This window comes from Pleurodeles waltl, chromosome 4_2, assembly GCF_031143425.1.
Source record: "Pleurodeles waltl isolate 20211129_DDA chromosome 4_2, aPleWal1.hap1.20221129, whole genome shotgun sequence".
Lineage (NCBI taxonomy): Eukaryota > Metazoa > Chordata > Amphibia > Caudata > Salamandridae > Pleurodeles > Pleurodeles waltl.
Genome location: NC_090443.1, coordinates 889,624,318 through 889,637,227, shown reverse-complemented (window position 1 = coordinate 889,637,227; position 12,910 = coordinate 889,624,318). Strand labels below are relative to the sequence as shown.

The 12,910-nt window shown below is 45.9% G+C and overlaps 1 protein-coding gene across 1 annotated transcript in view; it reads right to left on the bottom strand.

The window, feature by feature from the left end:
• Positions 1-11,009, bottom strand: part of TXNDC12 (thioredoxin domain containing 12) — a 70,636-nt gene extending 59,627 nt beyond the window's left edge. The window contains exon 1 of the mRNA XM_069232674.1: positions 10,538-11,009. Within this exon, the coding sequence (XP_069088775.1) occupies positions 10,538-10,655 (118 nt within the window). The 5' untranslated portion in view covers positions 10,656-11,009. The remainder of the gene's footprint in view (positions 1-10,537) is intronic.
• Between the last annotated feature and the right edge of the window lie 1,901 nt (positions 11,010-12,910).

The window sequence follows — 12,910 nt, the reverse complement described above, 5'->3', positions numbered from 1 at the left end:
CTTTTATGGCGTACCATTAGCCCACATCCTGCCCAACATCACTTGCGTAGTCTTCCTTTGTTGGAGGTCCGCACTGAGATTTTTGGGATAGAACCACAGACTGACTGGGATGACCCCACTGTGGGGGTGTGCATGTTTGGGGATGGGGGGGGGGGGGGGGGGTGATGGCTCTGCTGCACAATGGCGTTCGAGGGATTACGTAAATTGGATTTGAGAGGCATCACAGTCCTGGGGGGATACCTGGGCTGTGAATCACATCTTGACTTTTCAAGACTTACAGAACCGCTATAACCTCAATCGGAGGCACTTCTACAAATATTCGCTACCACACCACATCCTCGAGGCCAACATTCCTCCCGACACCGACGTCCCTGACCTTAGCCACCTTGAGGTCAAATGGCTAATGGAACACATTCTCAGGGGTGTCATATCCGAGATTTACTGATCACTCATCACAAATGCCCCACACGGTTTTGATACTCTTAAGCATCGCTGGAAGGGCTGGATTGGAAAGCTGGACAACGCTGACTGGATGGAGCCTAGATTAGCCTCACGCATGCTGGCCATTTCCACAAGCCTTTGGACGATTCAATTAGGCTACCTGCACACAACATACGTCCTCCCAATACCACATGGTCTGGGCCTGACCAATCCTCTCATCCTACTGGGAACATATAAGAGGGTAACTCTCCAAGGTCTTGTACCGTGACTGAACTAACCCCTAGTGTGGCCCTCTTGGGCACGGTTGACGAGATTGGTGGCCCCCGGGCTGAGCGAACAGTTGTGGATATTACTATCTGTAGGAAGCTGGCTCTATATATACACACTATTTCAAAGTAAGAAATAGTGTGCACAGAGTCCAAGGGTTCCCCTTAGAGGTAAGATAGTGGCAAAAAGAGATAATTCTAATGCTCTATTTTGTGGTATCATGGTCGAGCAGTAGGCTTATCAGAGGGTAGTGTTAAGCATTTGTTGTACACACACAGGCAATAAATGAGGAACACAAACTCAAAGACTTACTCCAGGCCAATAGGTTTTTAATATTGAAAAATATATTTTCTTAGTTTATTTTAAGAACCACAGGTTCAAGAGTTACAAGTAATACTTTAAATGTAAGGTACTTCACTTAGATACTTTAGGAACTTCGAATAAAAGCAATATCATATACAGTCTTTGAAAAAATGGCAATAAGCTATTTTCAAAAAGGACACAGTGCAAAAATCAACAGTTCCTGGGTGAGGTAAGTAAAGGTTAGGTGTGCAGGTAAGTAAAACACTTACAAGTCTCAAAGTTGGGGCCAAGGTAGCCCACCGTTGGAGGTTCAAAGCAACCCCAAAGTTACCACACCAGCAGCTCAGGGCCGGTCAGGTGCAGAGGTCAAAGATGTGCCCAAATTACATAGGCTTCAATGGAGAACAGGGGTGCCCCGTTTCCAGTCTGCCAGCAGGTTAGTGCCCGCGTCCTCGGTGAGAAGACCAGGGGGGTTTTGTAGGGCACCGGGGGAAAGGGGCAAGAAGGCACAGAAAGTACACCCTCAGCGGCACAGGGGCGGCCGGGTGCAGTGTGCAAACAGGTGTCGGGTTTTAGATAGAAAGTAATGGAGGGACCCGGGTATCACTTCAATGGTGCAGGCAGGCACGGGGGGGGGGGCTCCTCGGGTAGCCACCACCTGGGCTACGCAGTAGGTCGCCTGGGGGTCGCTCCTGCACTGGAGTTCGGTTCCTTCAGGTCCTGGGGGCTGCGTGTGCAGTGTTGGTTCCAGGCGTCAGGTCCCTTGTTACAGCCAGTAGCAGTCAGGGGGAGCCTCTGGATTTCCTCTGCAGGCATCGCTGTGGGGGCTCAGTGGGGTCGTCTTTGGCTACTCACAGGCTCGCAGTCGCCGGGGAGTCCTCCCTGAAGTGTTGGTTTTCCACAGGTCGAGACGGGGCGTCGGGTGCAGAGTGGAAAGTCTCACACTTCCGGCAGGAAACGTGAAATCTTTAAAGTTGTTTCTTTGTTGCAAGAAAGTTGCAGGTTGTTGAACAGGGCCGCTGTTCACGGGAGTTTCTTGGTCCTTGGGTGCAGTGCAGTCCTCTGAGGCTTCAGAGGTCGCTGGTCCCTGTTGGATACGTCACTGTTGCAGTTTTCTTCGAAGTTGGGAGACAGGCCGGTAGGGCTGGGGCCAAAGCAGTTGTCTCCGTCTTCTCTGCAGGGCTTCAGGTCAGCAGTCCTTCTTCTTAAGGTTGCAGGAATCTAGTTTCCTAGGATCTGGGGAGCCCCTAAATACTGAATTTAGGGGGGTGTTTAGGTCTGGGAGGGCAGTAGCCAATGGCTACTGTCCTTGAGGGTGGCTACAATCTCTTTTTGCCTCCTCCCTGAGGGGTGGGGGGCACATCCCTAATCCTATTGGGGGAATCCTCTAAACTCAAGATGGAGGATTTCTCAAGGCTGGGGTCACCTCAGCTCAGGACACCTTAGGGGCGGTCCTGACTGGTGGGTGACTCCTCCTTGTTTTTCTCATTATCTCCTCTAGCCTTGCCACCAAATGTGGGGGCAGTGGCCAGAGGGGCGGGCATCTCCACTAGCTGGGATGCCCTGGGGCGCTGTAACAAAAGGGGCGAGCCTTTGAGGCTCACCGCCAAGTGTTACAGTTCCTGCAGGGGGAGGTGAGAAGCACCTCCACCCAATACAGGCTTTGTTCCTGGCCACAGAGTGACAAAGGCACTCTCCGCATGTGTCCAGCAACATGTCTGGTGTGTGGCAGGCTGGCAAAAACTGGTCAGCCTACACTGGAAGTCGGCATGTTTTCAGGGGGCGTCTCTAAGATGCCCTCTGGGTGTATTTTACAATAAATTGCACACGGGCATCAGTGTGCATTTATTGTGCTGAGAAGTTTGATACTAAACTTCACGGTTTTCAGTGTAGCCATTATGGTACTGTGGAGTTCGTGTTTGACAAACTCCCAGACCATATACTCTTATGGCTAACCTGCACTTACAATGTCTAAGGTTTGCTCATGCACCTATGCCCTCACCTGTGGTATAGTGCACCCTGCCTTAGGGCTGTGGGCCTGCTAGAGGGGTGACTTACCTATGCCATAGGCAGTGTGAGGTTGGCATGGCACTCTGAGGGGAGTGCCATGTCGACTTAGTCATTTTCTCCCCACCAGCACACACAAGCTGAGAGGCAGTGTGCATGTGCTGAGTGAGGGGTCCCTAGGGTGGCACAAGACATGCTGCAGCCCTTAGAGACCTTCCTTGGCACCAGGGCCCTTGGTACCAGGGACTTACCTGAGTGCCAGGGTTGTGCCAATTGTGGAGACAATGGTACAGTTTAGGGTAAAAACACTGGTGCTGGGGCCTGGTTAGCAGGCCTCAGCACACTTTCAAATCAAAACTTAGCATCAGCAAAGGCAAAAAGTCAGGGGGTAACCATGCCAAGGAGGCATTTCCTTACACTATCCCAATCGCTAAGCGTGAGATTGTTTGTAGGTGGAACTCCCCGAATGATCCTTCATCTGCAGAGTGGAGAGCTGAAGCCGACAGGTGGAGAAGCCCACCTATGCTGCACAGGGCTGTCCACAAAAGCACAACAAGGTGGGACTTTTTACGGTTTGGGAAATGTGATTTATCAAGTGGTTAACTGTGTGTGAAGGTGCTATGAAGATGTAATTGTTTTCAAGCGGGTGGTATTCGAAAATTTAATTAAAATGTTGTTAAAAAAAAAAAAAATACTCCAGCCAGTCTTAGAATAAGTTAAGCTCCACACAAGGCCAACCTCTGGTACTGGAACTCAACTTCATAGAAAACAATATATGCAGACTAAGACCCCATAGCAAATCATGCAAAATAAATAACATTATATATATATATATATATATATATATATATATATATATATATATACACATATACACTCACACACACATTTTCCTACAGTGAGAGCTTCATCGCAGTGGTGGAGATCTGTAGAAACTGATGAAAAGGTAATATTAACTTAACACATGTACACTCAGTCGGTGAAGTCTCCACCCCTTCATCCATGGGGGTCGATACTCCCAAGTCTATATTTAGGTGTAAATGCCCACTCCGAAACATAAATTTTTTTAGAGTTACACCTACATGTAGTAGCATATCTGCTACGCATACAAATTTACCTTTGTGAATCAGTCCCTGTGTCTAGGAAGTAGAGGCACCTTACATAACAAAACAAAAAAAAAACACACAGTGCTAGATTTTAAATCCACATTCCCCAAAACCCAGCTAAAGAAGGAGCCCTGCCTGCAAATATGTTTCGGTCCAGAACGCATGCTCAGTGGGGTGTCCCGTCATATTTGAACTGCCCAACTAAAGACACAGATCTTACGCAAGCTTAAAGCTATTTTGTTCTCATTGAGTAAATCTGAATGGGGTGATTGTTTTCATGTGTTAACTGCAGTGAGTGAAAGGAATGCAAGGAGTTCTTAGGACTCATATTAAAAACCTATGGGGTTAAAAAAGCTTATTTACAATTGGCCGAGTTGTATTTCATGTTACCAGGAATGGCACCAATGAAAGATAAAAATCAGATAAGCACGTGGACACCGGTTTTAGGTGTCCTTCCTAGCAGAAGTGGGCTGTTAGGAAAGAAGGAAACTACCTTTCTCATTTTAGCTGCCACAATAATGTAGAAACGATTATTATTTATGGCACTCAGCAAGTACCTCACTACTTTTTCCATCACGAAAGGCAACCGGCCTAAAGTGTAAATGAAATCAGAAACGGCACAAATCTTTCTTAAAAGCGCTTCCCACAATGGCCATTGTATGAAATTGCATTTTGTTTCCTTCTAGACAATGACATTTCTCAAAGAACTGGAACACTCTGACCTATGCATGGAGCTCAGTGTGTAATGAATGCCAAAAGCCAGGTGCTTATACAATACAGGGTGTGTACCTTTGTGTGGATGGCACCCAACACCCATGTGTCCTGTGGGCTTAAGGCCCTTTATAGTAAGACGTCTTTTATCCTGTCCCTGCGAGTGCTGCATCAGTCACTAGTGCTGCAGGTTCTTTCAGCCTAGGAGTTGTGCACGTTTCTATGTTCAGGCTATGTGCATCTACTCGCCATCACTCAGAACCATTGGGATTGAGTTAAGGTGAGCACACAGCCAGCCCACTGGGACGCCACAAAAGAAGGGGGAGAGGGAGATATGACGACAATGAGAGACAGAGGGTAAGTGCAAAAGCGAATGTGCGTGTTTTAACATAAGCAAATCCACTCCCTCAATGAACTAGTCTCTTTACTGGAAGGCTAGATCTAGAAATATGGTGATGCTGGCACACCAGACATTTCTACACATCGGTGAACCTTCAGGACTGCTGCTCTGTGTATCTGTGCACTGCGAGGATGGCCCAAGTCAACTGTCCGCTGCTGACAACTATGAGGCTTACTGGTCCATAAGCTCCGATCTGGGCTGGGATAACTCAGATTTCTATCCTTCCAGGGCATCATTACATTTGTTTACGGAAACACCTGTTCCATGAACAAGCCGGCTAGGAACACCGCCATGGAAGGAGGCACTGAGAATACCAAGAGAGGATCAGACGGAGGACCGACACAGTTTATGAAGACACAACAAACAAGACAGCTGTCCACCAGTTTACAAACAGTAGGAGTATATGATGACACAAAGAAGACCATTAGCGCCCGAGCAGGAGGAAGGATAATAATCTTGCCATTGGTAAGGGAAGGGGGATAGCCAAGGCCACTGCAATTATGTGACTCTGGAACAACAGCGTTATCCGCATAATTATGTGTTGACCACACATGCAAAATAATGTACCAAGCCCTGTGAGAGTGTACGTTTAGGGCACAGCTCAACAGGTTGAAGGAGTCATAGAAGAGGCCAACGCTAGGAAAGCCCTGGAAGCACTGTGGAACCGGGGACATGGTCACACGCGACACAGGTGTCACAGGTGATGCGCTGAACGGGTTCCAGTGTCAAAACAGACGTCTTTGGGGTGACCCCACTTTTTCCTAAAAGTGACATTAAATAAGTACAGGCGCCAAAGCCAACCACGGAAACAGAAGGGTCTAACAGAAGTGGGGGAATGCAGGACAGGAATAAAATGAGGAGAGAGTGGGAAGAACTGGGAACAGAGCAGACCCCAATAGGGAAGGTTCCCATGGGCTTCCTCGCTGCTATTACTCAGCAATAACAAGCCAACGGAGGACAAACACAGTCAGGCTATTCTGAAAAAGATAATGTTGGTTCCACTGCAGCATACCTTAATGCCATCCACGGCAATGAGGATCCGGCACCTTCCTTTTGGTCTTCATTTCATTTATGCAGTTAACGTTTGAGAAAGTAAAACCGGGGCAACATCACTTACATTTCGGATACACCCGGACAACACCTTGAAGCATAAGCGGCGCTTAGGAGACAGGATTGAGACATAGGATATTTCTGAACAACAAGACAAGTTGGTTAGTGAGTCATTCGTGTGAAAAAGTTTCTGTATGAAGTGCTGACTGCACCAAGGCACAAGCTTAGATGCTAAATGCAGGTTTGTGGTGCAAAAGGGAAAGCAGATACAACTGCATAACTTTGCCTTTAGAATTGATAGAGGTGCTTTGTAGAAGTATTGTAAAAATGTGAGATGGTTGAGTATAAATGGATTTTGGGGCAATCGAATAGCAAGTCCAAGCCTTCTCTTCAGAAGAGAGTTGAGAACAAGTAAAGCAATGGTTAAAGTATGGTATAGGCATTCCTGTTTAGCCCTATGTAGGAATATATTTTTCAAGAACAAACGAAAGCACACAATGGAGGAAGAAATTCAGCAAATGCGTAAGAAATCACTGGCCATGACTATACTCACAGAAGAGAGGCTGCACAGACTGCGGATGGAGGCCACAGCATGCTTTGTTGCAATTTGGCCACATCCTATCCTAGGAGGTCTGTGTGTCATTCAAACCTGTAATACTGGAATAAGTATCACATGTACAAGCACAGTATGTGTGAGGGCGGTGAAGCTTCCCGTGGCTGTTGGGATGGCTAAGATGGTCTGTTTCTGGCAGATACGTCTAGAAAGCTAGATTACCACAAATAGGACAACGTGTCTGATCCAAGGGCATCCGTTTCCACAAGAAAGAAACCAGTGTAACATTCATTGTGTGGTGTCACGCTTATATTACATATGAGCAACAACCTAATCATTATTGCGCAATTCTGCCCCCGCCCCCCCACATTTCACTTCAAGAACTCTTCCCAATGAGAATCTATGTTATTAACAATACAGAACCCAGAGAACACCACCTACAATACCTTTGCTACCGCCTATCAATGCTACTTGCTTCCGCTCAATTCCCACATAATGTTCCCTGCACTCACTGAGATGTCACACCAATAACCTGGTGCGTGACTCAACAAAAAACATTTATTACAATGACACAACTCATATCCTCGATTCTGTTAAAAAAAAAAAAAGGGGGGGTCTTCCCATATGCATGCTTTGCATGTCAACCTGATGGGTTCTGTGGACATGCTGCTCAGGCACGCCCAGTAGCTGAAACACAGAGTGTCTGAAGACCTAAAATTAGAGTCTGTAGTTCATCCACATGCTTCAGACATCATGGATTGTATAACAAACAGTGTGAGCATTTTGCCAGGACCTATGCTTACTTTGGAAAGTAAGCCAAACCAGTGTTCTACCCAGGATCCAACCTAAAACCACCCCTGCCTTTCCATGCGTCTTCTGCAGAACTGCTTGAAAGGATGACAACTACATTCTCGAAACCCAATCGATTTACAGGAGGGAGACACAGCTTCTCAAACCAATAATGGCTGCAAGAGTCTATGCTTCTGCAAGTAGACAGAGGGCGTGAAGTGCATATCTAGGGGGATAGCTATCCCTAAGCCTTTCATCTGTAGAGACCAAGAGAAATGCAAAGTAACAATTTGCTAAGGCAGAGAGACTTAAAGGGTATCAAATTATTTAGTGTTTCCTGGGTAAAAGATCCCACACTGCTGTGATGCGACGCTATGTTATCTTTAGTGGAGGAGAGATACTGAGCTATTTCAATATCGGCTCAGACACTACTCTTTTAAAAGGTAGGTCTAAAAACTTGTAATGATGGATTGCAGGTCCAGATTTCGTAGCAGATGTTGAGTGTAAGATTTTTAAGCATTTATCTACCAATGAATCAATCTGGAATTCATTACAAATACTGGAGACCCTAACAGGATTAACAATATAAATGAGTAACTCGAGTGTATTAACTTGTGGGCATAAGTACTGAATAGGGTTGAGCCTTTTTCTAAAATAACAAAATAAATATAAACTATATATCATCAAGGTGGAGGCACTGAGATTTAACGTTGTTACGGTCAGGGAAAATAATGTCTTTGATGCACGCTAACTTTGTAGAGACTCATTATACACAGCCCTGTGGGCTGATCCAGCTCAACAGTATTAAATGAAACTATCCAAACCCCACACAAGCACTTGCTACATCGAGACCGTAGAAACGCAGCACAGTTCCCACGCGCTGTGGTTCAGATAGCCCTCATCAATAGTGCAGATACACAAGGGAAACTTAGAAGACACATCCACAAATAGATCGTGCCAGAGACAACTCAAGCACAACACGCAACCAAGGAGCCTGCACAGAGAAAAACCTGAAATGAGTATATGCCATCTTCTAAGGGAATTCAATTGAACCTCATTTCGTTTTAAATTTCTCAAGCAGAAAAATATATGGGTTTCTTGGACTCCAACGGTGATGCCTGGATCAGTTGTGTATTATATTCTAAATAAATACTGGAGCCCTGGCTAACATGCTGTACAAAAACCAAGGAGTCATTGTTGGCTTTAAAAAGCCAGTGATGTGTAGAGCCGTTCCTTCTTGCTCAGTCTGAGCTCTTTATTACTGAATTGAAGGGTGATTTGGTTAGGTATTTAATACACGTGATATGTTTTGGGTCATTTTTACCAACTCTAGCTTATCTGATTTTTTTTACCAGGATTTAGTATATGCATGTCTTATTCAGTGATTTACACTGTTAGAATCACAATGACAGACTGCTAAGCATCTCAGCAGACTATGCCGTGTGGCAAATGTTGAAAGTGTGTACACTTTCAACATTTGCCACACGGCAAGGAATACTTTTTCATCGGGCTGATCATGGCCATGTCCTATTCAGAGGCCTCTATTGATAGGACAACTACTACAACCTATCAGTAACCATTTACCCAAGACCTCTGAAACACGTTTTCCCATTACAACTGGATACACTTGTATCGCTCATTACTTCTGGACATTCTCTCCCAACAATGTATTTTTAGCCTTGAGAAAGTCAATATGACGAAACACGTGTCGGCTGTTTTTGGATGTACTAGTGTTTAACAGGACTAAACTTCGATCTACTACAGTAATGTGTTTGTTTGGACTTTGAACCTACTTCTCCACTTGGAACAATACTTCTGGATTACTTTGATATGCCCTGGTTTATAGTGACAATTTCAATCTCTGATTGGCCATCCGATCAGCTCTTGGACACCCGTGGTGGTCGGGTGTCACACCAGGCTGGCACCCTTTCTATTTGTTTTTTGTAGAATTCAAGTATTTTCTTATGACTATAACATTTGTTTTAGGACGTGCGAACCTTATAGCATTAACCACCTTTTCTTGTATTGCATCTCAGCTGACTACTTTGAGATAAGTGAGTCTTGGCCTCGATGCCTTATTAAATTTTTGCACTGGGCGTTTTTCAATGAAGGAAGGAAGCTGGTGCAAGTGAACGTAAAAAGCGATCCCTTCATACACTCACTCACCCAGCAACCATTAGTGCATACAATCTCTGATTTACCAATCTATTCTTGCATCCATGAGATTCGCCCACTCAATTCATCCACACCACCTAACTGGACAGTCACTTAAGAGGCAAGTTCAGGGGTAGAAAAAAAAAAAACACTTGCTTTGTCACTGCTTGTTCTAGGTACAGGCAGTAAAGGCGTTTGTGTTTTATGTTGCAGTGCCATTGTACAAGGCCTTGTCGCGTAAATGCTGTTTGCTTGGATAGGCGACTGCTGACCCCTTTCCCTCGATGTTCAAGTCTCTTGGGGGCGATGGCAAGGAATTAAATAAAAAGAAGGGCGCAGTGTTGTTTACATTTGAAACAATCAAGCTCCTCTAAACAAGCGAATGTCTTCACTGACTGTGAAAAACGCACACACGAGTGCACTCCCCGGCGCCTCACTCAGTCGAGATTGCTGCAGTGCTGAGCTCAGCTCGAGTGGCCTTGATGTGTCCCTCACGACGCACTCCTCTGCAGACGATGCTACTGGGGACCCTGCAAGTTCAAGAGCAGTACACCCGGCCTCTTACGACGACTACTTTTCATAATACATTTATTGCCTCCCCCAACATTAAATTTTCCCGATTAAACCGTACTTGGGGCATGTTTTTCAACGAATTAACAGTTCCCTCAAAATTGCACTCATTTGGGTGACTCCATTATGGCAGCACATGCGCACGGACCTTAAGAAAATACAAATGTGAAAAAAACTCTAACTTACCCCTCCCAAGTGAGTCTGCACCGGAGGATGCGGCTGCCGGGTGCAGGCAGGGCAGGAGGAGCAGGGCGACGGTGTGCAGCAGGCAGAGAGTGGGCAGGGAAGCCCCGTACAGCTTCATAACTCCAACCCCACAGACAGCAGCCCGACTCCAGCAGCGCCTGCAACTTCAATGAAAGAGCATCCCGCTGCCGGACCGGATTTTCTGTTTTTTTCAAGGAGAGAAGGAAGTGAGGTTGGAGTGTGGGCGGTGCCAGCATGTCCTGGTGTTCAATGCCAAAATAACAGATTGTCGTGTCTGGTTAACGACACCCCTTCACTGCCGAGTGGCTTTTCGTGCTGGACGATTAGTATTGCCACTGATACATTTGTGTTACCAACAAGTCCGCCAGAAGATGTGGAAGGAGTAACCAGGGTTGTTTGCCCCCCGCCCCCTTGTTTCAAGCGCCTCACTCCTGGAGTACATCGAAACTGCAAAATAGAGACGAGAGTGACAGCTAATTGTAATCTCCCCACACGGGGGCGCTGCAGGCTTCATCTGCCAATTGATTAAAAAAAATTCTAGCATTTGCAATAAGAATTATGTCAAGACCGGAGGCTCTATTATGCATTCTTTTCTTACTTTATTCTCAACAGCAGCAGTCAAGAACTACAGCTCCCAAAAGGACTAGCAACAGGCTAGCCAATGGGAGAAAACAGAACCCAACATTAGACCAATAAGGGAAACCCACCAAACCATAGAGACTACCCTTGACTGCAAGCAGCCCTCTTTTCTTGCTGCTCGCAGTCAAGATAAGTACTCTTTCATGGTTTTCCCTGAATTACTGTGATAAGGTTTATTGTGTATTGGCGTTTAACTTTTATTTTCTTTGCTATTTCATTTCTATTAGTTACGCGGTTTACCGCGTTTTTTCGTATTTCTGGCCCCCTCCCTCCCTCTCCATTTACTGCGTTCTGGGGCAGCACGCGGCTCAACCGTCGCGCGTTCTATACGGCTGCCTTTCTTCGTCCCTGTCGGCGTGCTGTCTTTCTTCGTGCGTCTGACATCCGGGACGGTTCCCCTGGGCATTGCGCTGCTTCGGAAGTCATTTCGTCCTTGAAACAACTTCTCTAGACGTCCTCTTCAACTCGGGAGCCTCCGACTCTGCTCCTCTCGTCGCGCTGTTCTTTTTCTTCTAGCAGCAAACTCCTGGGGGGCGAGGCCTGTCGGTCACCGGTTTCCTGGTGCGACCCCGCCCTCGGGAAGTGGTTTTCTCCTCTCCAGAGCGTGTTGCTCTCTCAATTAACCCCTGCCTGCCCAGCATTTTTATAAAGACACCAGTTTCTTCGTTTTTTACAGTTTTTCCTTCAATTGGGGACTAATTTTACTAATGGATCCTGACAGCTCCCCTATGATGCCTGATATTAATGAGGATGAGGAAACCTTTAAACAGGATTTAAACATGTTTATTCAAACATCAGTGAAACATGCTCTAAAAGCATCTATGGACAAAATGTAAAAAAACATCGAAAATACTGTGATGTCCATCGTGTCCAATTCTCTGGCACATTCTGCGGGGGAAGGCAGAAAACGCAAATTAACTGCAACTAAATCTGGTAAAGGCGTGCAATTGGAAAGTGAGCCTGCCTCACAACAGACTGAGGACTTGATTCCTCCCAGGCCTCCTACGAAGGACGGGAATATTACTAAAAAACCTGAGTCTCATTTAAAATGTAAATCTAAAACAAAACATATTTCCGCGCCAAAAAAGATTGTTATCTCAAAAATATTGGACACAGATGATGATGACATGGTCGATTTGTGGCAATCGGACAATCCTGATGATGTTTTTCCTCCATCCTCTCCTCCTCCTAAACGTTCTAAACTTTCTTCCAATGATCCCTCTCCCTGTGTTGTCGATTCAGAGGGTGTCCTGATGTTCGATCTGTCTCTGATACAACACTCTAATTCCACTGAGTGGCTTCCTTTGGATCACGTGGGTGATTATATATCTTCTCGTTTGTGTCTTCCTTTAGACAAACAGACATGATCGAAGCTAAAATCAGAATGTCCTAGACCTTAGTTGGATTCCAACATAACAGCCACTCCGTCTATTGACCAGTCGCTTATAACGTTCTTCATGAAATTCGGCAAAGATCCCCGTAAGGGGGTGGACAAGGCCTGGACGACGTGTCAGGATAAACTCCTGGACGTAGTGGGTCCCCTCGCTAGAATCTTCGATTTAGCCGAAACAGCCAGACTGGAAGATTCTCCAATCGATCCTTCGGCTCTTTCTCTTTGGACTCAAAGAGCCTTCTGCTTCTTGGGAAATGCCAATTTGGCAATCATTCATGAGAGACGAAAGGGTTTCCTTCTAAGGATGGATCCTAAGCTGG